This window comes from Cupressus sempervirens, chromosome 4, assembly GCF_028749045.1.
Source record: "Cupressus sempervirens isolate cs-2001-9-10 chromosome 4, ASM2874904v1, whole genome shotgun sequence".
Taxonomy (NCBI): Eukaryota; Viridiplantae; Streptophyta; class Pinopsida; order Cupressales; family Cupressaceae; genus Cupressus; species Cupressus sempervirens.
In genome coordinates, this window is record NC_143121.1 from 681,853,546 (window position 1) to 681,880,120 (window position 26,575).

Here is a 26,575-nt window from a genome sequence, read left to right on the forward strand (position 1 = left end):
TTGATTTCAGTTTTCTGGATATCTAAGTAACAAACCTGAGTCACCCAACTAGATATAAATGCATCTGGCCCAATGATGTTATTTAGATCACAGGCTCCCGGAGGCCAGGCAGCTTCTTCACAAATCCATCAGCAATATAATTTTGACTTGCAAAGATCAAGAGAATTTTCATAGATTTTGCAGCACTATATGAACATCTCAATAGTATTTAGCCATTTTGTTGAATTTTGTTTCTAGCCTTCAAGAACTTTCATGAACTTTATCTAGTCGTATGCTCCAAATAAGCCTGCATGGACATCAACATTTCAAAGAACCAGCATATTGACACCAACATTAGGACTATGCAATCAATTTTCCACGATGCACAGAAAAGCATCATGTAATTTACAGCATAGGAACCAACATATAGTAGATTTATTTTACAAGTTTATCTCTTGCCCATTGCACGTGCCAAAATACTGGATACCAGTGAAACATGTAGTACGTGCATACATTAATCAGCAATTCACCTGAGCACAGATATATGAATCAACCAAATTATTTTTTGAACAATCGAGAAACTATCTAAATACTTCTTTTATACTATACATGTTGAAACAATTTCCATTGTTACTCAACAGTGACAACATCTGTGAGGCATCGACTTTTCTTCACCACTAGCCCAATCCTATGCCTGCAAATCTGTATCACGTATGATTGTTCTTGATGGAAAAACAATTCCAGCAATTGGCAAATGTTCCAATCCTCCACATTCATCAATAATGAGGCGAAGTTTATCCACATAAAGACTTCCGTGGTGGCCACTAACCAGCATGACTTTCTTATCTGATAATTCCTGCAATAAATGTTCAAAATCAACTCAGATTTTTAATTTACATAACAAGAAAAAGTAGATCATTTAAAATTTAAATCGATAACCAGCTAAATAAAAAATGCACATTCTTTCACTATTTACTAGAAACTGATCAAAAGATGAAGTCTTGCATCTTTTCTTTTCTCCCAAGTTTTACATGCACTGAAAACAGATCGTAGATGGATTCAATAGAGTATCGGGTAAGGATACAATATCAGATATGGACAGCCATTTTTAAGAACCCCTATATGGATAGGCTGGAAGCCAAATTCATTTAAAAAAACATCACTTATTGAACACAATCTCCTAAATTACTGGAGATACTTTAAAAGCAATATAGACACATATATGTTGCTACACATATAACTCAATTTAACAATTTGACATTTAAAAACTATACAAACCAGGACTAACTAAAATTAAGTTATTACATTGAAATTGCTATCATTACAACCTTCTAGGCCAATCATAGCAGAGCCTCGACAATAAAGTTTCATCACTGCTCATAAAATCTTGTTTGAATGTTGCCTTGAACAATTCTTATCTCATTCACATGTCATATATATTTGAATCTTCTCAACATTGGAAATTGACGCAAGAAAGGAGCCCTGGAGCATTGATTCTTCTAATGTAATACTAAAATGAAAAACCATCTCCTCCTGCATATTGGTTGAGACCACATATTTTCCTTAAAAAAGTTTTAACTTGCGCAAAATAGAGTCAAGTGCCTTTGCCACTAACTTTCCAGTCCACATAATACCAGAGTTTTAAACTTTTACTTCGCAGAGAATAAGATAGAAACATGCAACAAAAGATCTTACCAATGGAATGTCCCAAACATTCTTTCTCCCACTAAGAGCCTCAATTCTAGGAAATGTAGCATCTCTGTTGTATAAGACATTCATTTGTTCCTCCACACTGATTGTTTTTTCAAGACCTGCATGCACAGCGACTAACTTGGTGCAACCAATCTCTGGATCTCCAGTTTCAACTTCTTCCTGTGTTTGGCAATGCAATGAAATATATCACTTTTTCAGAATATTCAGTCAACTCTAGCTAGTATATATCAGTGTGGAGGAACAAATGAAGTTACTCTAGAAAGTACAGATTTTAAATATAAAATCCTTTATCATCAAATGGTGAAGTATTGACACATCCAAACTCTGCAAATAACTAAATAGTAAAATACCTCTTCATGTACCCACACAAGATCCTGCAAAAATTTCTTGTGATTTGCTGGAACAACATTAATCAGATCTGCGACAAATGTAAACATTCAAGAATTACCCAACAAAGATTAATGCACCTGCACCTTAAATCATGCTATATCCATTTTACACAGATTATCACATCTAGTTTTTTATTTTATTATTTCATATTGCTAACAATTAATGATTTTTGTGATGATTTATGAGGTTTAAAAAGCATTGTCTTTGAGGAATAAGTGTCTGCAGTATCATTTATAAAAATTAAAAAAAATCGTTTATATATATTAACATAAAATCATGGGGGATGAAATCATATCCCTGGAGTCAAGACAGGGTTAATGCACATATAAAATCTAGCTGCTAGGTGGCAACAGCAATGGCAAAGATGGGAGGGGAGGGTTCTAGTCATTCAGCTTGCCACAACAAGGCTTTATCTCTGTCATCAGTGATCACATGCCAAAGAAAAAGCCAAATCCAACCAAGTAAACTCATTGGAGTCGAATCAGCTAGAAGCTCCGCCAGAAGGCCACCATGGAGTCCCACCCTGGGAGGTGGAGAGTGAGTGCTGCCAAACAAATCATGACGTGTTCCAATGTACACAATCTCCTTTGCCAGCTAGGGAGAAGCCTGTGGTCATGCAACATGATTGCCCCTAGCAGAAAGGCTCCAACATCGTCAACACCCAAAAGTAGGCATCCAAACCTCAGTGAAGGGAGATGGAGGAACATTGACCAGTGGGACAGGGCATTCCCCCAGTGGTCGAGGAGAACTTGAACTTAAGCCACTTTGTGATGTCCTGTTACATTTAGCAAAAAGTACATCTTACCAATAAGAACTATCTTTACAGGAAAAGTTTATGAAAGTGTTCAACAAAGAAATGATGAAGCGGGATAGGTCGAGCCGGTTAGGATTTTGCAGGCATAGTGGTCTGTGCTACAATGGTGGTGCCTATCATGGATGGCCCAATAAACGGTTTCAAACTGGCTACAAAATGACTGCAGCAGCTCATAATGGTGCTTGTCATTCACATCAGCAAGCATGTAAGGTTACGGAAAATATAAAGTAGGAGTCCCAAGAGCGGGAACAAGTTTCAAATTATCAACTACAGCCCAGGCTTAGGAATGAGTGGGGGTTCGCCAACATAAAGTTAAATAGACCAGAAAACTTTATAAATCTTGAGGAGAAGTTTTGGAGACAGAAGGAGCAGGTTTCAGAGGTCCAACCCATTAAAGTAAATCCTGACACTTACCACACTACTGTGGTTTCCCCATTGATTAAAAATAGGGAATGAAACTATGTTCCCCCAAGTTTCCGGGACGGGGATGGCGGGATGGGTGGGTGCAAACGGGGACAGCTATATATATAGGGAAATTTTAAAATATATACTGAGATTTGCAAATATACACGTCATTTATATGAAACTAAACACAAAACATGTCATTTAAACATCATAGAACCTTAACATACACCATCTGAATGCCATCTAGGAAATAATAACCGATTTCAGTACTCAATTGTCAACATGCATATCAATATGTGAACAAAAATATTTAAATATAAGTTTAGCAGTGAACAATATCATAAAAATTTGAAAATCTAAAGATGCCCAAAGGCAAGAGGGTTGCCATAAAGTTTCATCATCATGTTATCATGTTCAAGTTGTTTTGCTTACTCTTTTTTGTTTTTGCCTTGCAAAAATCAGGGACCACCGGCTGTCCACGGTACGGTTGGGGGACATCTAGACGTCCCCTTTCCGTACTAGGGACAGCTTGTCATCCCCTTTTTTCTCCTAGACATCCCCAAGTACCTAGGATGTCTCCTACAATTTTTGCCAATATGGGGACGGCAGGGGATGTCCCCATTTCGGAAACCTTGGCTTTTCAAGAGCGAATGCATCCGCAAGGTACATACAAATGAAAAAAGTCTGTTTCAAACTTTGAACTTTGATAGATAAGGGCTCTTCTTCTCAAATGGAGCAGCCTGTGGCCTGCTTTGCAATAAATTCGATCATAGTGCACTAAACAGCGGAGGGGGAAGCCTGCATTATCAAAACATTGCCTAATGGACTTTACCTTGTCAATTGCCCTAGTGCAAAACACAAGAATGGATTTTGGAGAGTGGGTAGTTTATGATGCAAGGTAAATGATTTTTAATTAAAGATTGGGTCCCAAACTTCAATCCAATGACAGCAGTAATGGAGGAAGTGCCGCTTTGAATAAGATTTTACAATTTACCTCATGACAACTGGGATGTTGAAACCCTAAGGAACATAGGGAATAAATTAGGGAAATTTGTCAAAGCTGGTGAAGCTTTAGATGACAAAGAAGTTAGCATGTATGCTGACATCTGAATATTATGCCAAGCATGTCACCCACTACCTAGGATGATAGAATTAAAATCTAAGGAAGATGTTTGGAAACAGCAGATAGAGGTGGAAGAGATTATTGAAATGTGTTAAGACTACAGGGGTTGTCGTCAACCTAGAGGAGAATGCCCAACAAAAACAGGAAAAGGTTTGTAGGCAAGTGTGTTAACCAACCTAGTAGAGGAAGAACTTCAGGGAGAAGCAAATGAGTTCCTGGATGCCTTGGATCAGCAAATTCTTCCCAACCACAGTGAAATTGGTGTATTGGAAGAGATTAATCATAATAACAATGGTAGTAGTGGCATTTTTCTAGAGGGATTCTGTAATATCCCTGTTATTAAATAAAAGAAATAATAATAATTTTGTATTTTATGTACATCTCAGGCCCATCTTTAATTTTCCATAGGCGTAGGTGTTTGTTGTATCATGTGTCGGCACATTGTTTCTCCCTCGGGAGTCTTCCCCCAAACGGGGTATATATGTCTATCGATTGGGTTGTTGTAGCTATGCAACTTGATTTGATTTGTATTTGTGATTTCTGTGGAATTCTGCTATTATTTGCCATTTCAAAAGTGAAAGACCTTCCCTACTTGGTGTACACAATTTCGGTGGGACCCAGTCCTACCCTATTCTGTTGTTGGATTATATTTCTTGGATCCAACAAATCTAAGCGCCATCATTGTTTGCAACAATTATCTCTATTTCAATGAATTTCATACCTCTTTCCTTTTTGGAGCACATTGTGTGCATTGTGGCAAATCTCTATTTCTCGTTGGCTATATCAACTTAAATCCATGCATAGTAGAATTGGTTTTCAAGAGACATACACCTTTGGCAAATACCCACCGTGTAGACCCCCAATGTAACACACTTCATTGTACTAGTCTGCACTCTTTCCCATCACTGCTCCACCCGATTTTTATGGCCCAATCTCATCTAGCTAATCGACGCACATCCCAAACGGCATCTCTAGACACCAACGTACAATGTCTTCTCTTCCCACCCCATACGGTCCAAAACAACTTCTTTCATACGACCACTCCTACCATAAGGACAAGTGTGTTGTACGACCCCTACTCTCAAGCCCTATGTACGCCTATCTGTTGGACTTCGGCACCGGTGTGTATTCTCCTCAATCGTACAACCGATAAGATCTTGAAAAATTACAATAGTATCAGAGCTAGTGATTCTGAGAGCCTGTAGAAGTGAATGCAAGTTTATACCCAGAGAAGAAGGCGAGATCACTCAATAGAATGGGGGATCCACAAGATCCTATGACAAAAGTCATGAATCCACTAGGACAGCTCACCAGAAACCAAGTCCAGAACGAAACCCAACGACTTATGCAAGAAACATTTGTTAAGGGAAAAGCAACTGGAGAAAAAATGGACATAGTAACAACTCTGTTATGAGGAGGACAAACCCTCAACCCTCTCGTTTTCAACTTTGATACCAATTTTCCCTCCAAGGACGAAAGCACCACACAGAGAACAAGAGCCCACCTTCAAGGAAATGGAAGAACAACTTTGGGAAGATTGGAGGAACACGAATATGGAAGGCGATATATCCTACAAAGACTACGCTGATCTAAGAATGAGATATTCAGGCGGGGGAAATTGTGGTTATTTTAATGATGACCTCAAAAGGAATATCAACAGAGAACTATTCACCATTCAATAGATCAATCAATCTCGACACAAGCTTTGGTGTTGAAGGAAGACACATTTCTAGCTCAATTTGATGCCTGAAGAAGCAATCAAAGTTGTTGCACTCCATCTAGGAGTTGGACACGAATGGTGGCATCATGGCTTGGTTACTCTTGATTGTGATCAAATAACCTCTTATGTTAAATTTATGGAAAGACTCATAGACCGCTTCAAAGGAAAGGATCCCGAACTGAACTTCAAAGAACTAGCACAATTGAAATAAATCATCTTAGTCGACAACTACATCACAAAATTCCAAAGACTATATGCGGTGGTCACAGACATCTTAGAGAGGCAACGGATTGTGTCATTCATGGATGGGTTGAGGGAACTCTTGAGAGGATAGGTCAAAGGTTTTGACCCTAGCACTCTCTACGAAGCTATAGAAAAGGTGTGTAACATGGCTACATCATCTTCCTCCCAGAATTATGCACCACCTCTACCCCAAGAGGACAAAGACAGGGAGATGGCTCAGAAAAAGTCGCCAATGGATGAAGACTCACGACAAGAACTCCAAAGAAAGAGACTTTGCTTCACTTGAAAGGAGTCTAGGGGACTAGGCCACTGTTGCCTTGGCAAGGGATAGATTCACTACATTGAGGTGTTACCCGACAATGAGGAGGAAAGTCCAATCTCCAAAGTGCTAGGTGAAGAAACCACTGCAGCAGAGAGAATCACCACACTCATGCAAAAGGGGGGTTCCATTAGTACCCTTACGACAACATTTTGAAGTAGTATCATTAGGTCTACGACACACTTCACAAAAAAATGAATCACAAACATGATTGATAGTGGCACCACACTCAATGTCATCAATTCATCATTGGTCGCTAATAAGGCTTTGCACGAAGTAGAGGTTGAAGGATTTGACATTAAGGTGGGGAGAAGAACCTTGTCACCCTGCACTTACAAGATACCATGGCTGAGCATTACCATGGGAAACTATACCCTGACAAATGATTTCTTTGTCATAGACTTGGTTGATACAGATATCATAATGGGCATCCAATGCATGGAGACACATGATCAGTATACACAAAGTTTCAAGAGGATGGATTTTTCATTTGAGTCAGATGACAAGAAGGTATTGCTAAGATGGATGTCCAATAGAGGATCAAGGGAGGTCAATCAAGAAAATGGAGGCAATTTTTAGACGAAATACAACTCTAGAAGGGAATGTTGACAAGGTGACAATGGATATTCTACTCGAGGCATCTACCCTTAACCGCTTATTTCTATCTAGGAACAATTGGCGAGCTCATTTGTTGGTTGAGTACTCCAAAAAAGCTTTTACATGTCAATTGATAGTTGGCTATATACAGGATAAATAGATACAAAATGATTGATGATACCATTTACTACGATGATTAGATGGCTATAAGCTGAAAAGGTTGATTTCAGGACGTTTCCCAAAATCAGGTTTTGGATTGCTGAAGGACAAGCAACGTTCAAGATAGGAGGATTGGAATATTCCCATTATTAAATAAAATGAAATTATAATACTTTTGTATTTGGGGTCCCGATCGATTTATGTAGATCTCGGGCCCATCTTAAATTTTTCATAGGCGTAGGTGTTTGTCATGTCAAGTGTCGACACTTTGTTTATCCCTCAGGAGTTTTACCCCCAACAAGTTATATCCGTCTATTAGGTTGGATGTTGTAAGTATGCGACTTGATCTGATTTGTATTTGTGAATTCTATGGAATTCTGTTGTTATTTTCCATTTCAGAATCAAAGACCTTCCCAACTTGGTGAACACAATTTCGGTGGGATTCAATTCTACCCTATCCTATTGTTGGATTATTTTGCTTAGACCCCGCAAATCTGAGCACCATCATTTTTCCCAACAGTAATCTTTATTTCAATGAATTTTATATCTCTTTCCTTTTTGGCACACATCCTATGCATTGTGACAAATCTCTATTTGGTCTTGGCTCTATCTACTTATTTGCATGCATAGTAGAATTGGTTTTTAGGAAACAAACATTTACCAAATACCTTCAGCTGGTTACCGCATCATGCAGAACCCCAGTATAATGCCATGCCAAGGAACCTGGAAGGACAAGACTAAATGATACAATTTGGAGAATAATTTTTTTTAATTGCTTTCACTAACTATATCTTATATGTAACAGTCCTAACAGGTTCCCTAACATTGTTCTTAATAAACATATTAATTAAAGTTAAACCATATAACAATTAACATCCATTTCTATGTCATATGAAATAGGGTTTTCAATCAACTATTTATAATCATAGATCTTCAAGTAGGACCTAACCACTTTTAAATCAGGATAATCTACATCTAACCTTATAGAAGTTAGGGTAGGATAATAAATGCTTAGATAATTACTTCCTAACCATTTGTTTCTTAGGCCCAAAGCAACACTATCCAACTTCAATTACTTTTACCATTTACAAATTAGAAGCTAATTTCATAAGCCTTATAAATCAAATGCATTTTTTTTATTGTGCAATAAAGATACAGGGGATTGATTTAACCCATTAACTACGCATGTTAACCAAATCATCTTCTATTCACTAATAACATTATGAAGAGTACATGGTTCTTTATTTCATCATACATTCATCTAAATACAAGGAAATATACAATGTAATAGTATCATCATAACTTCATTCATCTTTTGAAATAATACAATATGCTCACATTTTCCTATATTTCTCCTAGAGATACCCTTTACACTTTTACATAGCTTTTCAATTCATGATACATATACATATGATCTTTAACTTTCTTCAAGAGTTTACATTACAATATTACATAGATTTCTTCCAATGAAATGCAACAAATAGACTTCAAGAATCAATCTTCAACAACTGCTCAACAAGGATCCATAAAAGCCATCCATGAAAACTCGAACAGTATCTCAAAAATATTTACCACCCAACCACGTGGAGCCATAAATGATCCACTACTCACGCTAGGAGATAAGATCATGATCCACATAGGTTCTAAGGTAGTCTAAGGCTTATACCCAAAATCAAGTACAAAGATAACACAAGACCACATAAAGCATAATGCCCAAAATGAAATCACAAAGCAAATGGACAACTAGAGGCAAAAGCAGAGTGAGAGGTCCAACCACATCTTGGTGAGTGTCATCGTACCTTCCTAAGATGTTGGGATCCGCCACCAGGGCTTGAGACTGTTCTGTTGCACAGAACGTCTTTTATCTAAGTACTCCAACTTGGATAGGCACAGTCTAGTGGTGTTCGGATCAACCACCTAAGCTAGGGACCCCTATAAGATACACATGATGTCCTTACTCCGAGTACTCCAACATTACTTCCACAATTATCTTGTTTAGTGTCAAACCCAAACCCAGCCCATAAGTTTGTTTATTATTGTGTTATCACTTATTAACTAACTAACAACTAGAACCAACCTGCGCAGGGCTCTGGCTTCCAAACATGTGATCCCCTAGCAGCCACTTTTGGAGCCCAGCACCTATTGTGAACCACTCACCTAGGGTCTCTACCCTACTCATCAAAAGAATCCTAAAGCATAAAAAGTTTTAGGGCAAACTAACCTAGGGTCCCACACCCCTAGTTCTGAAACCCTAGCTCACACATCAAAGCATATTCACATAAAGCAACCTCATAGAATCACAATAATGTAAGAAACTTGCTCTTCCAACAAGCCACAAAATCCGTAAGACTCTGGTGACCAAAACAAATTCAATTCAAAAATCCAAATCAATTAGTTGAGAGAGAAGATTGGTTTAGGGCAGATTTCTAGGATAATCCAATAAACCCTAATTCATCACATAAGCAATAAGATGCAACAAACACATATCAAACACTTTGTAAGAAAAAATGTCACATCTCTAGAAAGTAAAATGCCTCAGATGTAGATACAAGGTCATATAACATAAAAGGACAAGCTGATTTGCTGATTCCTGAAATCTGGCTAACTCTGAAATATCTTAAAACCTCAAAAATCTAAAATCTTTATTTTAATTCCTATGAGGCTGAAACCTATCTCAAAAGGTGTCGGATGTATAACATAAAATGTAACTTAAAATGCCACTTATACTTAAATGTTCATTTTACGTTTAACCCTAATGCTGAAAACAGGCTCTATAGCCGCACATCCATCTAATACTCTTGCACTTTTGTTTCATATTCCTGCGCATTCATTCATTATTGTTGCGCTTCCATGCAATATACCCGCGCATCCGTTCAATATAGTTGCACTTTTGTTCAATTTGCTAAAACTGAATATATATTCATAATTGCTGCACTTTTGTTTCCTATAGTTGCACTTTTGTTTCCTATCGTTGTGCTTTTGTTTTTCTAAGGCTGCGCTTTTGTTTAAGGTGACAGACAAACTGGGAAAGCGCAGAACTAGTCATATGTACAGTATTCTTGCACATTTGTTCCAGAGAATACAAATTAATATACAGAATGTAAGGAATTGAATTTTCAGATTAACTTAGGCAAATTTGCCTTATGTCCTGGGAATCCAATTCATTACATTTCCAAAATAGCACACTAAGATTATCCCCTTGTGAATTTCTATAAGGAATAGAATAATCATACAAAAGGAGAATTTCATAAGCACAACTAGAACACTATAATTTCAGGCATAAGCATTCCATTAATTTAATCAGACAACATTCCATCAATCAGACACCATATCATTCATTATTTAAATTTCTTCCTTAGTTTAAATCAGCAATTCTGAGAACGAGGCGAAAAGAGAGAAACCTACTGGTTTCTCTGGAAGTGTGGCCTGTAGGTAAACCAATGTGCCTAATATCCAAGAATTGCCTGAGTCTCCTATGATCCTTCAACCAGCTTCTCCCTCCCTGCAATCTCTGCAAATCTTCTGGAGATTTTTCTTAAATTTTTTAATATAAATTTTATCCAAAGCTTTTCTATAGTTTTCATCCAATATATTTCCTTAGTTTTCATACCCAGGAAGGCTCTTGATTTATAGGGGTAGAATGTGTCGTTGCTATGGTAGCATCCGTTGCAACCAACACAATTAAGGTTTGATTAATTAAATCAAGCCTGAAAATTTTTATTTATTTATTTTTGTTTATATGTCCAACTAATTCACGGGTTTTCTATGTTTCCATAAAACCTCCTACTCAAATAAATCACATGGTTCAATGGTCAAGGCACTTCCCTATCATTCACGAGATCAAGGGGTCAACTCACATGGCCTTTTACTAATTTTTTTTACTAACTTTTCTCTTAATTACAATTTATAATTTATTTCCCTCACTATGGTGCTTGAAGAGCACATTGGGTGAGGTGGTGGGTGGTCGGTTTAGAAGATGCAATTTCATGGGTTTGAATCTTAGGAATGTTTTAGTATAAATCACTTCTATTAATTTATTTGTAATTTATTTTTATTCAATAAACTTTTGCGTATTTATTTTAATTTATCTATTTACAAAATTATTCAATTAAACTAAGAGTCACCAAACAAATCTAAACCAATGCCACACATATAATTACTATAAATGTATATTTATTCGAGCATATATGTGTACACCCATATATACTTGGATAAACATATCTGACTAATGGCATCATAAAGACAAGATCACAACTACCCAAAATTCACAATTAAAAATTTAAAATATCAATGTAACAAGGTATCAACTCAAGATCACAACCATTAATAAAACCACTAGTGTAAAACCAAACATTAAATTAGTGGTAAAAATCCCAAAGATCCCCATTCGGTAGACAGATCTCTAATCAAGAATTCTAAGCTCAAGGCGCCTATATGGATCATGGTTCCATCTCCCTTTCAACAACCACTCATTTGAGGATTTTGAGGCACGCTCAAACCTGTGTAGCTAGGTGCAGTCGATGCTTGGCACGTGCACACCTGCATCACCAATTGACAAGATACAATACATGTGCACATATATATACAAATAGTGACAGGCAAGGAAGGAAAGGAGTGTGACATCGTGTAGATCTCCCAAGGAAGTAACTACGACTACCTCCCCTCATACAAAAGACACGCCAAGCAAAGTAAACGCATATATGAAGCACAATTGGGTTAGCCATGTTAGCTTAAAACTGAATCATAATTAATATCATTCATAACAATATGTTCAACCAAGGTGTTCAAAGCATGATACGGAATAAGAAATCTACGCAACATATAAAACAAGTTTTAAACATAATAAGCAAGCAAGGAAGTGTATGATAAGGGTAGGAGTGTTTCTAAGCATAAGAATCTAGTTGATTCAATTACCTTCAGAAGGTTTCCAAGTAGATAGGTATCATTATGTTAGTGAGCGTTTGAAGGTTCTTGTAATTTTATTTATGCTAGTGTTTGTCAAGAGGTACAATCAAGGTGTATAAGAGATATTGTCATATTCCAAAACAGCCCAAGTATACTTGTACTATCTCTAACTCTACTGTTACTTGTCAAGATTAGCGGGGTATTGCATCCTCCACCACTAAAATTTGACTCACTCATTGAAGTCGTCATAATCCTGTTCGAAAATCTCGTGGTTAACTATCTTATTATTTTCTAGTATCAAAGCATTACTCTACTTAGAATTGTTCCTCATTGTTGTCCCCAAGTCTTCCTAGTTCAAGTAGCTTTGGAATATCTTAGAAAATTCTTCAGATTTTAAAACTCCTCTTGTGGTTTTACTGACATCAAGTAAACCTTCAGTTGTTTTCTTACGACTATTTTGTTATTTGTAGACAGGGCTTTGTTAGTTCTAAAGAATCATTTCCTTCCGCTAACAAGGAGCATATTCATACTTTATTAGAGTTATTCAACTATTCAACCTTTCTTAAGAGTGGAGCGATTGTTTTCTATATAATGGGGAGAGAGGGACTCAAGACCTGACCTTTTTAGTAGCTTCTTATTCTACATTACTCAAATAGAGTTTTTGGGATAGAAAAGGGAAAATAGATTTGGTCTAATGGTTCATCATTCCCTTGGATCTAAACAAGGATACATTCTATCTATAACTTCCTTTGTCTAACACTTTCAAATTGTTCCCTACAAGCATCTTTTCATTATAAGTTGAGGTAGGGACAGAAAAATGTGCATACCTTAAGATATCTTTTATCGAGAAATAATGTAACCATTGAAAAACTAATGATCTTACAATATATGGTTCTCTGAACTTAGAGTCTCATTTTCTCTTGGCTTTCATGTAACCAGTAAGCAATATTACATTGTTTTCTTAATTCCATATACTAGGCATTCATGTTTCATAATAATGACCCAAGATGGTATAAATATCTTATGAATTCTGTACCAAAATATTCTATGTTCCCAAAATGGGTTTTAAGAAAAGTGCTTAAACATTCTAGGTTGATTTAGCAATGTTTCCAAATAGTTTTAACCATAGAATACACTAGAATTGATCTTGACTAAATTTGTAATTCCTAGGATGCCATACACTAATGTTGAAAAATATAGGCTTATCTTAAACAAATAAATACATAATGTTTGTAAAGTTTAATCAGTTTTGCCTAATACTAGGGTTATGCACTAGACAAATATAGATTTCCTAAAGTTCCTTGAAAAACTCTCCTCTTCCTGTCACCGCCAAGATGAAGTACTTAAGTGTTTTATGACAAACCTATCCTTAGTGTTCTATCCTTTTATGAAAGTTAGGCCTTGGCAGTTCTAATTTGTTCTATATACTCTCCTTATAAACTCCCTTGGTGGGAACTTATGGAGAGCTCTACTCTTTACTAATCTTCATGCTTTGAAGGTATCCTAAAGATTACTAGGAGACAAGCTCTATATGGTTTCATGGTTTGCTTTTCCTAAGCATAATAGCTTATTCCAGGATAATAGATACAAAGTGATTGATGATACCATTTACTACAATGATAAAATCTACTTAGTACCTAATTCCAAATTGAAAAGGTTGATCACAGGAGGTTTCCTAGAATCGGGTTTGGGATCGCTTTAGGGCAAGCAATGTTCGAGACAAGTTGATTGTAATATCACCATTATTAAATAAAATGAAATGATAATATTTTTTATTTGGGTTCTCGGTCAATTTATGTATATCTCAGGCCCATCTTTAATTTTTCGTAGCAAACCTATTGTGCCAAAGCTTACTTGAACTTAATGAATCATGTGCAAGGACTCGAATAGAATGGACTGAAAGTCTATAAAGGCCATCATGATAAACGACAATCTCACATGTTGACTTGACACTTGTGTTCTTCCATGTAAGAACTTTTCCATCAGCAAAAGCAACATTGTAACCTTAATCTTTTAATGCAGAAATGGTTATCAGATTCCTCTTGACTCCAGGAACAAACAAAACATCACTCAAATGGAGAGGAACTCCCAAATCTAGGTGAAAAGAAGTATAACTAACGCCCTTTATGGAATAGCAAGCATCATCACCAATGATAATGTATAGATGAGAGTCTTTTTCTTTCAGATAAGAAAGGTACTCACAATAACCTATAATATGACGAGAGGCTCCATTATCAATTAGCCACGTGTCACTGTCAGTAAGACTATTGCTAGAAAGGGCATAAATAAATAGGAATCCCTCTTCATTATCAATAAGCCAAGGGACTATTGCTAGAAAGGGCATAAATAAATAGGAATCCCTCTTCATTATCAATAAGCCATGGGACTATTGCTAGAAAGGGCATAAATAAATAGGAATCCCTCTTCATTTTCACTTAACTCTCTAGAGGTAGATTCATTTACAACATTAATAGAAGCAACTTGATGCTTGGGTCTAGAGTTACAATCTCTGGCAAAGTGACCAAATTTGTCACATCTAAAACACTGAACTCTACATAGATCTCTCTTCTTTCTCTTGAATTTAAGAGCTGAATCAAAATCTTTATCTTTGAACCTCTTGAAGTTACCTTTCTCCCCTTTCCCTTTAGAAGTGTGAGCAGCAAGTACATGACCATCTTCATGATGAGTTTTACATCCAACACCTCTAGCTTCTAACCTGCATCCCTCTTGAATGCAATTAGCTCTTAACTGATCAAACTTAGGAAGTTCATCTCTTCCACTAATTCCTTGGATGAAGAATTCCCAAGAGTGGGGATGTCCATTCATGGCCAACATAACCAAATTTTTGTCTTCAAAAGATTCTCCAATGTCATTGAGCTGACCCAACTCTATAATTTTCATAAAGAAAGAAACAACTGATACTCCTCTAGCCATTTTGACATGTAAAAGTTGACGTCTCAAGGATAGAGCTCTACTAGTATTGTCGAATTCACACAAGTCCTTCAAAGTCTGAAACATATCTTTGGCTAAATTCAACTTTAAAATAATAGGTACCAGGTGATCCTTAACAAAATCGGTTAGAATCTTCCTTGCCATAAATTTGTTTTTTCTCCATTGAGCTTTGTCAACATCATCAAGAGGTTTTACTACGTCAAAAATCACATAGTCAAGAAGATCATTCTATTCAAGCACAATTAGAATTCTAAATTTCCATGAAGAGAAACTTGAAAATTCATCCAATATGTCTCAGTCTGTTCACCATCGTAAAGAGCTGAAACACGGAAACTGGAAATATAGCAAAGTGTAATACAGGAACAAAGAAATTTTGGTTCGGGATCGCTTCCTTAGACCCACTCTGATACCATGTTAAATTTTAACCACATTTTATCAGATTTGAAAGGACAGAGGCACAAAACACAAAACACAAAAGTCTTATCTTGGGAAACCCCTCCACTTGAGGCTGAAAAACCCAGCCCACAAAATCATGATGCCTTTATTGACTTCTTCAATCAAATACAAAAACTTCAAACTAATGATTGATGTCATCTTCTAGACAATCTCATGAATCATACGTTAACTCTCATAGAGCTCAATACAAATATGGATTAATTCATAGCTATCATGCGATGATTGTCAATTGACAACCTTTCAAAAAATACAATATGAGTGTATCACTGAATAACACAACCAAAAATTGGAAGTTCAAAAACATTGAATCACAATCGTTGTAATTACACATTCAATCATTGAAAGCACAAAACTATTGAATCCCATAAAATTGGGTTTCGAAAGAAGTAAAAAAATCCCAACCACAAACTTTTGATATTCCTTGACACTAGCTCAAGATCCATCTAGGTGTTTGAAGATCACGACACACCGTTTCATGAACTGTTACCAATCTTCAATATTAACTCCAATCAACATCAAAACTAATAGGAATGGCCCATGGACACATTCAACTTAAACGGTAGAGACAAAGCAGCACATGAAACAACCAACCAATATAAAGAAATGCCAACTCATCGAGAGGATGAGCCATGTCATCACATGTTCTAGCTGAACAGATGAATCGAAAAGATAGTGAGCAATAATGTACACAGCCAGAAGACGTCATTAATATAATCACCGCACCAATAGAACTCACGAACATAAGGAATGAGAAGGAATTAGATAGATACGATGTCACCATAATAATCTCACTAAATCTAGAACCAAACAATACACTAGGGATTCACGAACAACAGAACGAACATTGAAGATGAAATCTACAAAAGCTTTGATGGAAGAGAACAAACTTAGAACCGCACAACAAACTAACACAAGTATGAAGGAGCTCTATTGCAGCCACTTCATCTTAATAGTTAAAAGACTCTAACTACCCAAAAAAGGGTGAGGAGGGTCTCAGATACCCATATGAACTAACTACACTTATAAGCCTTGGAAAAAAATACATGAGCCTCGTTAAAGAGGCATAGCTTAGCCATAGTTTTTTCCATGACGTGTCAACACCAAAAAATGTCCTCGTGAAATCAAAAAAAAAAAAAATTCTATTAATTAAATGAATATTTATTATTTATTTAATTCATTCATTCATTAGCCTCTTCATCTATCATTTAAATAAATATTCCTTTTTATTTATCTAATTGACTAAATCTTTTCTATCCAACGGTTAAATAAAATCCTATTTATTTAATTATTCATTAACCATTTCAATTTTCTCCTATTTATGGATAAATTCTTTTATTTATTTTATGAATTCACGAACACTTCTTTTCATCTCCACAATTTGACTTCAATCACATGGATCACTCCACAAGTTTTATCCTTGTGAAAAATGGTACTTGTCTCCTCATTTGACTTTCCTACCTTCATGTGACTAGATATTATTGAAAGTCAATATTCTCTACCTAACACTTCATCTCAACCACTCATTTCCTAATGCCTCTTGATCTCCCTTATCCTCCACATTTCCTACCTACTTCTCACCTTCTTTGTAATCCTAGCACCTCTTAATCCTAGCCCTTGATTTTCATGGGATTTCTATAAAACGTCATTCATCTCCTCCCTACATTTGGACCCCTAACTATGCTTTTGTGACCATGAGTTTTTTGAAGAACTTTTGCCCTTGCATACTTGCTATCTTCAATAGCTCATAGCTATCATCTAGCTTCCATCATTATCATCTTCGTATAATTATTTGCATACACACATTTTTCACAGCTTTACATTAATCAACCAATCCACATTCACCCATAGCCTCTTGTGCAAGTGCTTAAACAACTGAGAGCACCCATATTTCAAATACAAGATCTTGGAAGATAGGAGGAAAAAGAATCAATTGTCTCTTGAGTGTATGGTATACTTATTTTGTTGCTTATTTCATGTGTGCATTTTTTATGAAGTGCTCTATTGGATGATTTTGGTTTTAATTTGTATACCCAGGGCTTACAGTTGGGCTAAGTCGGTTCACAAGTTAGGTTGTCCAATTCCCACCATCGTCAACATAAGACAAAGAAGCTTTGGAGAACATATCTTGTGAACATTATATGCCTTCCTTGTGAAACTGCAGAGCTCACATCCATGACAAACGAGCCAAGGGATAACCTTGGTCTTGTAAAAGAAGAGACCACCAAATATTCCACTGGTTAATGGGCATACAATCATGGAAACTTAAACCATTCCAAAAAGGCCAAGATTTGATTGTCTCCCAAGCTCTCCACATGCTTTTGGCTACAAGAGTTCCTTCCATGTGAATATCATCCTTCATGATGAGAAGTGTATGAAAGGCAACCCACTTTTGCATAGGCTGATTAACTAGATGGTTAGATGAGATCGAATGCTAGAGACTAATTTCCTAGGCTTCTTTTTTGATGAGATTGTGAATAAATCATTTGACACAAAGAGGCATCGCTTGTCACTAGGTACACAACAACCCGAAAACTTTAAGGTTGAGAGGGAGAAAGCAAAACTGCTAAGCGACTCAAAGAAAACCATTGTGGTTGTTAGAGGAGACATAAAGAAAGTCTTGAAGAAGCTTCTCTAGTTCCACGTAAGAGACTTTGGGAGCAGCACCACATGAAGAATAGCAAACAAGTGGTTGCAATATTTCTTAAGCAAACTTGAAATTTCTCTGCCAAATAAAGGGGCTTTATAATTGCATTAGCAAGCATATTCTCAATTTTGGAAAGAGCTGCTTGTCATAAAGCACCTTGAGAAGCCAAGAATGCAAAGAATGCCCAAATATGAATATTTCTCCATAACTAATCCATTTCCAGCTGAAGGCATGAAGCAAAGACAGCAAAGGAAGAAAGGATTGTCTATAGCACTAAACCTACCATTAAATGGGCAAACTAGAAGCATGACAAAAGATGTCCAAGTATTTGAGCGCATTCTTGATATTTTGTTTCTCTTCAATGAGAGTGAGAAACGAGCTATTTACAAGATGACTTGATGAATCAAGCAAGGAAATGCCTCTAACCAACCCCTGTGGAACCGAATGGACAAAAGGTAGCCAAACCCTTTAGCAACAAGCACATAGTGCACAAGGGCCAAAGGACAACCCTGGTGAATATAGTGAAATAGCCCAAAGGCATTGGACAAATGACCATTAATGGTTATGCAAGAAAACACATCAACAAAAAGCATGTTAACCATTTGAATAAAGCAAGGTCCATATCCCAAATCTTGAAGCAAATCAAGAATATATAGTCATCCAATATGATAATCATAAGCCTTGGCACAATAAATATTTAAAAAGAGAGCCTTCTATTGGTGGTGAATGTGTTCCAAGGGTTGCTTGCACTGCTCCTCAAGAGACCTAGCTGTCTCTTCTTGGCACCTAGTCCACCTAGGTCCCTGATTGGTTTAGGTGATTAACTAACACCAATCCAAACTCCTCTCCAATAGTTTGATTCTTTGTGTTTACCCTCATAAGACTAACACACTAATTTAGTGCTCTTCTCCACACACACTTAGAGGGTTCTAAGTGCATCTTGCTCTCTAACTTCATCACTGCAGGGCAATCTAACATCATGAGATCACTCCATTTGCTTCCATTTGTGTCCATTTGGAAAGATCTTTAGACCTCTTCCTTAACAATTTCAAGTTTTTGTCTCAAGAAGCCTAATTAGGCCTAGTTCCAATTAGCCCTAGTATTCCACTAATTCCTCTTTCTTGTAAAAACTCTCCAAACAACCCGGTTAAAAAACTTCAGATTCAAACACCCTTTTGGATTCCCTAAAAGATTTCATAGGTCTTGAAACCCTAAGTTGTCCATACAGGTGACTCCTATTATGTAGGTCAAATAGGACTAAAAGGCTGATTTCCCAGGACTAGACCACAAACTTGTTTGGAAACTTACCTAAATGGACTGGTAAGACCTCAATCTCCAGGATATATCAAGATATGTCTATCTCCTTCCTTGAACTGTACTTGTTTCGTACATCTCTTTCATTCCCTGCACCTAACCACTGGATTCAGCACTGTCAAACCTCTAAACAGGCCTTCCTAGCTTGCCTAGGGCTTGAGTTTAAAAATAGTAGCACAACTCCTCTGAACTCCTACCTTGCTATACATCTTGTACAATGGCTCCACTCTAAGATTCATCCACATTTACAAAGTTTCAAGGGTTGAATCTTAAGTGGGAGCCACGAAAACAAAAACTGTCTTCTCAGGACCAGCACACTGTCAAAACTAAAAACAATTTATTTAACCCTCCAAAACTACTCTAAGAAACTTGCTTATTGAATGAAAAATTCTTGAAACTAAACCTAGAATACTATTCAATCACCAAGTCGAGTCTTTCAATTCATTTTAAAGCACTGTAATCACAAAACTCGAAAAGTTGCTGCAACACTGTTCAGAATTCTATTTCACCCACAGTTAATACAATGTATCACTCCTCTTAGCAAGATTTGAGTTTTGGCTAATATGTGATGCCATCTCCATCATTCTAGAGCCTCTTGGTTGAACACCATCTCCTAGACTTTAGGGAATCCGAGGGTAACAATACTGTATGCAATTTTTGCCAATGTTGTCATGACAACATTTTTGCAACATTTGGCAACTTCTTGTTAAGCCATGATCCTGTTTCTTAGGACCTCTATCCTCATGAGATTCCGGGGAACCAGCTAGCTTAAATGACCCTAAGGCATCATAATAACAACCTTAACAACAATCTATGTGCCTAAGACACATTAAAGACTCCATCTCACTATTTCCTCAACACACTTAAGAAATTGAAATAACAACTAACGGAGGCTATTTGTGTGATCTTAGTCCTAATGATTAACTCACCTAGCCAACAATGCAAATGACCTTCTAAGGTCTAAAAACAACTAACCTGTGTTCTTGACTTGGCTAGAGTCAAGTACAAGCCAACAATCATTCAAACAAAGGAGGTTTCCTAAGTGTGCTCCTGCACCAATTGGGAGCCTTGAGCCCATTCCATGCCTTCCAAACAGCAATGATATTATCTAGAAAAATATTTTGATTTGATGAAGCCAATTCGTTTGAGAAGAGATGATGCACCTCCAAAGCTAGAGCTTTGGTGATAGTTTTGTGGGAAACATTAAAAAATGTGATAGGTCTCCAATTACAAATGTCCTCAATATAATCTCCTTAGGTATGAACTTGATATTTTATTTATTAATAACTTTCCCTTAAGTTTTGGAATGGAAAGCTTCATTACAAACTTTACGCAGTTTCTCCACAAGATAATCCCACAGCATCATGGTGTGTACAGCCTCCCTAAGATCAATAATGGAAAGCAATTGATCACAAAAGGCTTGTTGTGAGAAAGAAAGCTGACAAGGAACAACTTGGAGGCATAGTTTGATATCAATCTTCATTGTCCATATTTTGTGAATTTTGTTTTTGAAGAATCAGTGACAATCATTGATAGAAGATTGACTTAGAGATTATCTAACCATGTAGCCAACACAAATCAACCACTAAATTCATGCAGCAGAATTCAACTACTCACACTATATTTGTGTCGCACAAGATACATACCAAACAGTACTTTATTGGTGTACTATTAAAAATTACATGAATAAATTGTACCGATGAGGCTTGCAATCAAATTGAGCTTCAGCCTTGAATTACAACTATGAAGAAGTACAAACAAGTGTTAGGCTTCTTAGACTCTATACTTATGCATTGATCTTCTATTTGAGGTGCTCTCTAATATTTTACATTCCTACCCGTCTCAAAGCTCCTCCCATTGCCCCTTCTAATGTGAACGTTGATCCTTTAATAGACAACCATGACGTAGTACCATTGCGTCAACCCAAATTAAGTACATTTCCATTTACAAATGAGATGAAGAACATGGATCAAATTATAAATGAACTCTCTAGTTATTTCGCTTTAGAACTGGTTGCCTTGTTGTATATGTTAACATAAATGCAACAGAATGGAAGCTTTGAAATTTGATGCGTCATCAATGGTTCACCCACACAAACTCCCCCTGGCTCCAATAATGCCAAATAACTTTATCCATTGGCATGAGATTCAAACATGTGGAAAAAAACTCAGCCTTTCTTAAGTAGGTGTAAAAAGCCACGATGCATGAACATACTCCAAACACTTAACACATTTGCATGTTAAGGACACTGATTGGTGGATAACAATTTGAAACATTTTACTGAACCAGTGCTACCACATAGTAGAATTACTATCAAATGTTTTGTATGTTCATCATGAAGGCTGCACTAAGAACAAAAATCTACAGCATGAACAGAATGACTATTGCAACTATGAAAAGTTGCAAATGATCAATAAACATAAATAAATTTTTCTGGTTGATGCAAGATTGCTCTTACATTGGGGATGCTTCTCCATCAATTAATATTCATGGGAATTAAATGCATTTAACTGCCAAAACCTTGTTGTTTCCTTTCAACTCAATGACCAATTTCTGAATATTTCATGATTTGTGGAAGTTTTCCAAATTTTTAGCACTCAAATTTTGTTGTTTTAAATTACAAGATTATCTTCCCGAATAAAATAGGGAACAATGCATAAGAAGATAAAATAGAGAGATGCATAAGAAGATTGTTAAAAACATTTAATGCACTTTTCTTCTCTGTAAAAGGAAATGGCACTTAGATTGGTCACTGTCTATTTTGAGGGTATAACATCTATTTATCTCTTCTCTTGCCATCATCCATATAGGGATAATATACTAGATAAACTAGCGATGCAATAATAGTTTCATATAATAAAAAGCTAATAAATTGGATAAAGGACAATTTCTTAATGGTACACAAGTTCCAAAAACTCCAATTTGTAATAAAGACTCAAAATTACATGGTGAATAAGTTACTTTTCTTCCAAAAGAAGCTCTAAGTTGTAATCCTCATACATTATTCATCTTACTGATAATTTATGGTCATTTTATACCGTGTTTTATTAGTCCTTGAATGTGTATGGATGGTGGAAGCTGAATCTCTAATAAAATAAAAAATGGGGTTGCAAGCTTTGGGTTTAACCATGGAGGAAACTCCATAGTTAAGCGCGCTCAGGCTGGAGTAGAACTGGGATGGGTGACCTCCCGGGAAGTCCCGTTGCTTCAACCGTGTGAGCATCACCTAGATCCAATGAGTGCTAAGTGTTCCATTTATTCTCATGACAGATGGATTCATGTTGAATCACTACTCATGAAACATGGGTCAAAGAGTTTGACTCAAAATCACATAGTCAAATCCTGATAGCAATATCACAAAATAAAAAATGTCTAACAGATGGTCATTTTAAATTTTAAGTGTTAAGTAGCTCAGAATAGGCTAAGGGATGTGGTGTAATGAAGTTTGCCATAAATGGCACACCCCAAGAGAGCAACCCATGTAAACATCCTTAACGAAAAAATATTGAATTTATTGAAGTTAAAATATCTGAATTTGAGTGTCATTTGATTTCCACAATCCATTAGCAATATAAGAGTAGTTTTTCTGGAATTTGATTGTGTTTGAAATTTTTAGCATCTACGCTTCGGATCACACACAGTGATCCATCATCAGGATGAAGAGCAAGAGAATAGGAAAAATAAGTAACAGACTAGAGGAGACATAGAGATATAAAAAGAGGAGGGAGTGGGGGGAACACGAAGACCGAGAAGGAAGATTATAAGATGAAAAAGAAGAAGAAAATAAGTTTGATCTAAAATGAAAGAGAAGAAATTCAAAACAGTTAAAAATAAATAAATAAGAACACATGGACTGATAACTAAAGGGCAACCAAGGTGAACAAGTCAAAAGATGAAGAATGAAACCTAACCAAAAAGAATATGTAAAGCTAAGAAAGATGAGACAAAGATAAAATTCGAAACCTATAAACATACATTTAATAATAATGAGTGTTAATAATAATAAAATGGACATATAATATAAATGAATGAGGATGTATAAATATTATAATGATAATAATAGAAACACAAATAATATAACTAAATAAGACTAAATAAATGTAGATTAATTATATATATAAATAAAAAGAAAATAAAATTCAATAAAATAATAAAATAAAGAAAAATGACTAAATATAAAAAACAATAATAACGAACTAAGAAGTCAAGCAGCTGAGAGTGATTGGCTGATTGAACCTTATCACAATGACAATGAAGGTTCAACTCTCCCTGAAAATTTGATGGGCAGGCTGCAATAATGTTAATGCAGCAAATGAAGTGCTTCTGTGCTGTTAATCAGCAAAAATTTAGTACAGCTATACACACATGTTACTGGCCCTAGTTTGTGCGCTTGGCCCGAGGAGGCAGTAACCACTCATTGACCAAATAATACGATAGAAATGACAACAATTGAGATATGACCCTAGTTTGTGAGGAGGCAGGAAAACTTCATTCATCAATAAAATAAATACATTTGAACAGTTAAGAAAAGACCTCAGTTTGTGTTCTTGGGATGAGGAAGCAGTAAAACTTCATTAACAAATTTTTTAAAAAATAAGCAATAAAGAAAGACCCCAGTTTGCGTCCTTCGGAAGAGGATGTAGTAAACCCGCATTCTACTATTAAAAAATAAAACAATAAAGCAATTAAGGAAAGACGCCAGTTTGTGCGCTCAATGCAAAGAAGCAGTAAACACTTCTTGACCAATTCAAATAAACAGATATATTAGCCATAAAGAATAGTTTGCGTGCTTGGGGTGAGAAGGCAGTAAACCCTCATTCATCAATTTGAAAAAATGAATTCAACACTGAAGAAAAGATCCAGCTTGTGTGGTTGAGGCAAGGAGGCAGTATGCACCCATAAAGCATTCAATACAGCATAAATTTCAGCAATTAAGAAAAGGCCTCACTTCCTACGCTTGGGATGAGGATGCAGTAAACTTCGATTCGCCAACTTAAAAAATACTAATTTTGTGGCTTGGGCAATTAAAAACAAATACGAGTTTGACCAACAAAGGAAAAAAAATAGCAGGCACTTCTGATAAAAGTGCTAACAAGGGCTAAAACTGTTTCCACAAATACGAATATAGAGTTACATGCTACAGAGAAGATTTGAATTAAAGAGGCAATGAAAAAACCTGGGTGTCCATGAGGAAGTCCATAAGATTCGAACGTTGGACGCGCGTCATAGATGGAACCCTGGTACTCCATCCCCTTCTTGACATTGAAGCGATCGCGGATATTACCAGCCCACCGTCTGCCCTGGATATGCATTACTTCATAGCCAGGACCCGACCACCATCCCTCCCGCTCCTCATTCTTCTCATACTCAACCCAGGTGAGAGCCAGAGAAGAGGAAGCAGAGGGCAGGAGGTGAAGAAATGCTGCAAAGGCGAAATCGTGGTTGCCGGCCAGAAAAACGTGCTTCTGTGAGGGATATCGCGAGGGAAGGGAAACGAGAAAGTCGATGACTTTGGCCGTGTGAGGTCCTCTGTCACAGTAATCCCCCAAAAATATTACGCGGGCTTGTTGAAACGCAGCAGAGCCTACATGGGTTTCTACATTTTTCCACAGCCGCTCTAGCTTCTCCATGAAGCCATGTATGTCGCCTATGCAGACTGTCACCCTCATTTCTTTTGCCTTGCGTCAAATTCATGAGCGATACTGAAGAGTGCTGATATAGTGATGGGATTCCTATTCATTCTGGAATTCCTCAGGATTGTAAAAGGCATTTTTGAGGACTAAAATATCGTGGGATTTGAAACTTGTCGTTTTTGCAACTGGTGCACCATTTTTTTGAATTTTATATTAAAAAAATTAAAAATTAAAAAAATCTTCCTTTGTTTTGTTCAGATTTTACAAACCGTGATTTAGCCAAAATCATGGTTTTGCAAATCTTCATTCCTATTTTTGGAATTTTACTTGAATCATTTGTTTCATATATGAGTGGGAAAACACATTTTTATGCATAAGCTTGGAGTTGTATGAAGACTGCAAAAAATATTCCAATCTATTATTTTTACACTCTTCAAAAAGCGTAATCAGGTTTTGATTTTCAATTCCTAGTTGCTAGTGGGAAGTCTAATAACCTAATTTTGAGACAAAATTAGAAGTTTGGTATTCTAATTCCATTTTGCCACTTTTGAAACAAACGCAAAAAAATTTAAATCCGAATTATGAAAAAGCCAATTCCCATCATCTTCCACGAACCAAACGAGCCCTAAGGAGAGGAAGTCTAAATATCCATGTAATTTGTTGAAAGCTAATTAGTAAGAAATTATAGAAACTATAGAGAAAATAAGAATTATAATAGTAAATGTTGTAGTATGATATTAATAAATTATTTTATTTTATTTCAATGAGAATAGATGTGAATAAAGTATGTACAAAAATATATAATAGGTACAATCTTAATATAAACTTGAAGGTTGCAATACAAGTTGAAGTGGATTCAGCATGGTGAGATTTTTCGCTTTTTTGGCATCCAATTTGCCTTCCAAGCCTCTATTATTGACCTTTGGAACGTTGTGCTTGCCATATTTCCAAAAAGCTTGATTACTTGCTCACCAAACCCCTTTTGTTAACTAGCAAATTCCAAATTTGTTCTGAGGTTTTGGCTACCACCCATGTGTATTGTTTTTTATGTCAAGCTCCTTAAAGTCCTCTTATCTTAAGCTTGAAAAGCTCCTCAGATATTTTCTCTAGGCCTTGAATTTTGAGCATCATGTCTTTCATAGAGTTGCTTGGGAATTTTGTTGTTTATCCAAGGAGTCTAGAGGTCTTGGCCTCATTTCCACTCAAAAA

General features: G+C 36.3%; 1 protein-coding gene across 1 annotated transcript; it reads right to left on the bottom strand.

The window, feature by feature from the left end:
• Positions 1 to 272: 272 nt before the first annotated feature.
• Positions 273 to 25,419, bottom strand: LOC149563088 (tyrosine-protein phosphatase RLPH2-like). Its single transcript, XM_089826524.1, has 4 exons — positions 24,910 to 25,419; positions 2,043 to 2,110; positions 1,675 to 1,851; positions 273 to 835 (listed from the first exon to the last, which is right to left on the bottom strand). Exons 1-4 carry the CDS (start codon positions 25,400 to 25,402, stop codon positions 668 to 670), a joined length of 906 nt encoding a protein of 301 aa, XP_089682650.1. The 5' UTR covers positions 25,403 to 25,419; the 3' UTR covers positions 273 to 667.
• Positions 25,420 to 26,575: the final 1,156 nt, after the last annotated feature.

What these genes read in the sequence shown, in the direction of transcription:
- LOC149563088 (XM_089826524.1), bottom strand. Translation starts at nt 25,402, where the DNA reads ATGAGGGTGACAGTCTGCATAGGCGACATACATGGCTTCATGGAGAAG. An exon ending in ACTTCCTCATGGACACCCAG is followed by an intron (nt 2,111 to 24,909) that starts GTTTTTTCATTG and finishes CATTTGTCGCAG; the next exon opens with ATCTGATTAATGTTGTTCCA. An exon ending in ATGTTTGGGACATTCCATTG is followed by an intron (nt 836 to 1,674) that starts GTAAGATCTTTT and finishes CATTTATTGCAG; the next exon opens with GAATTATCAGATAAGAAAGT.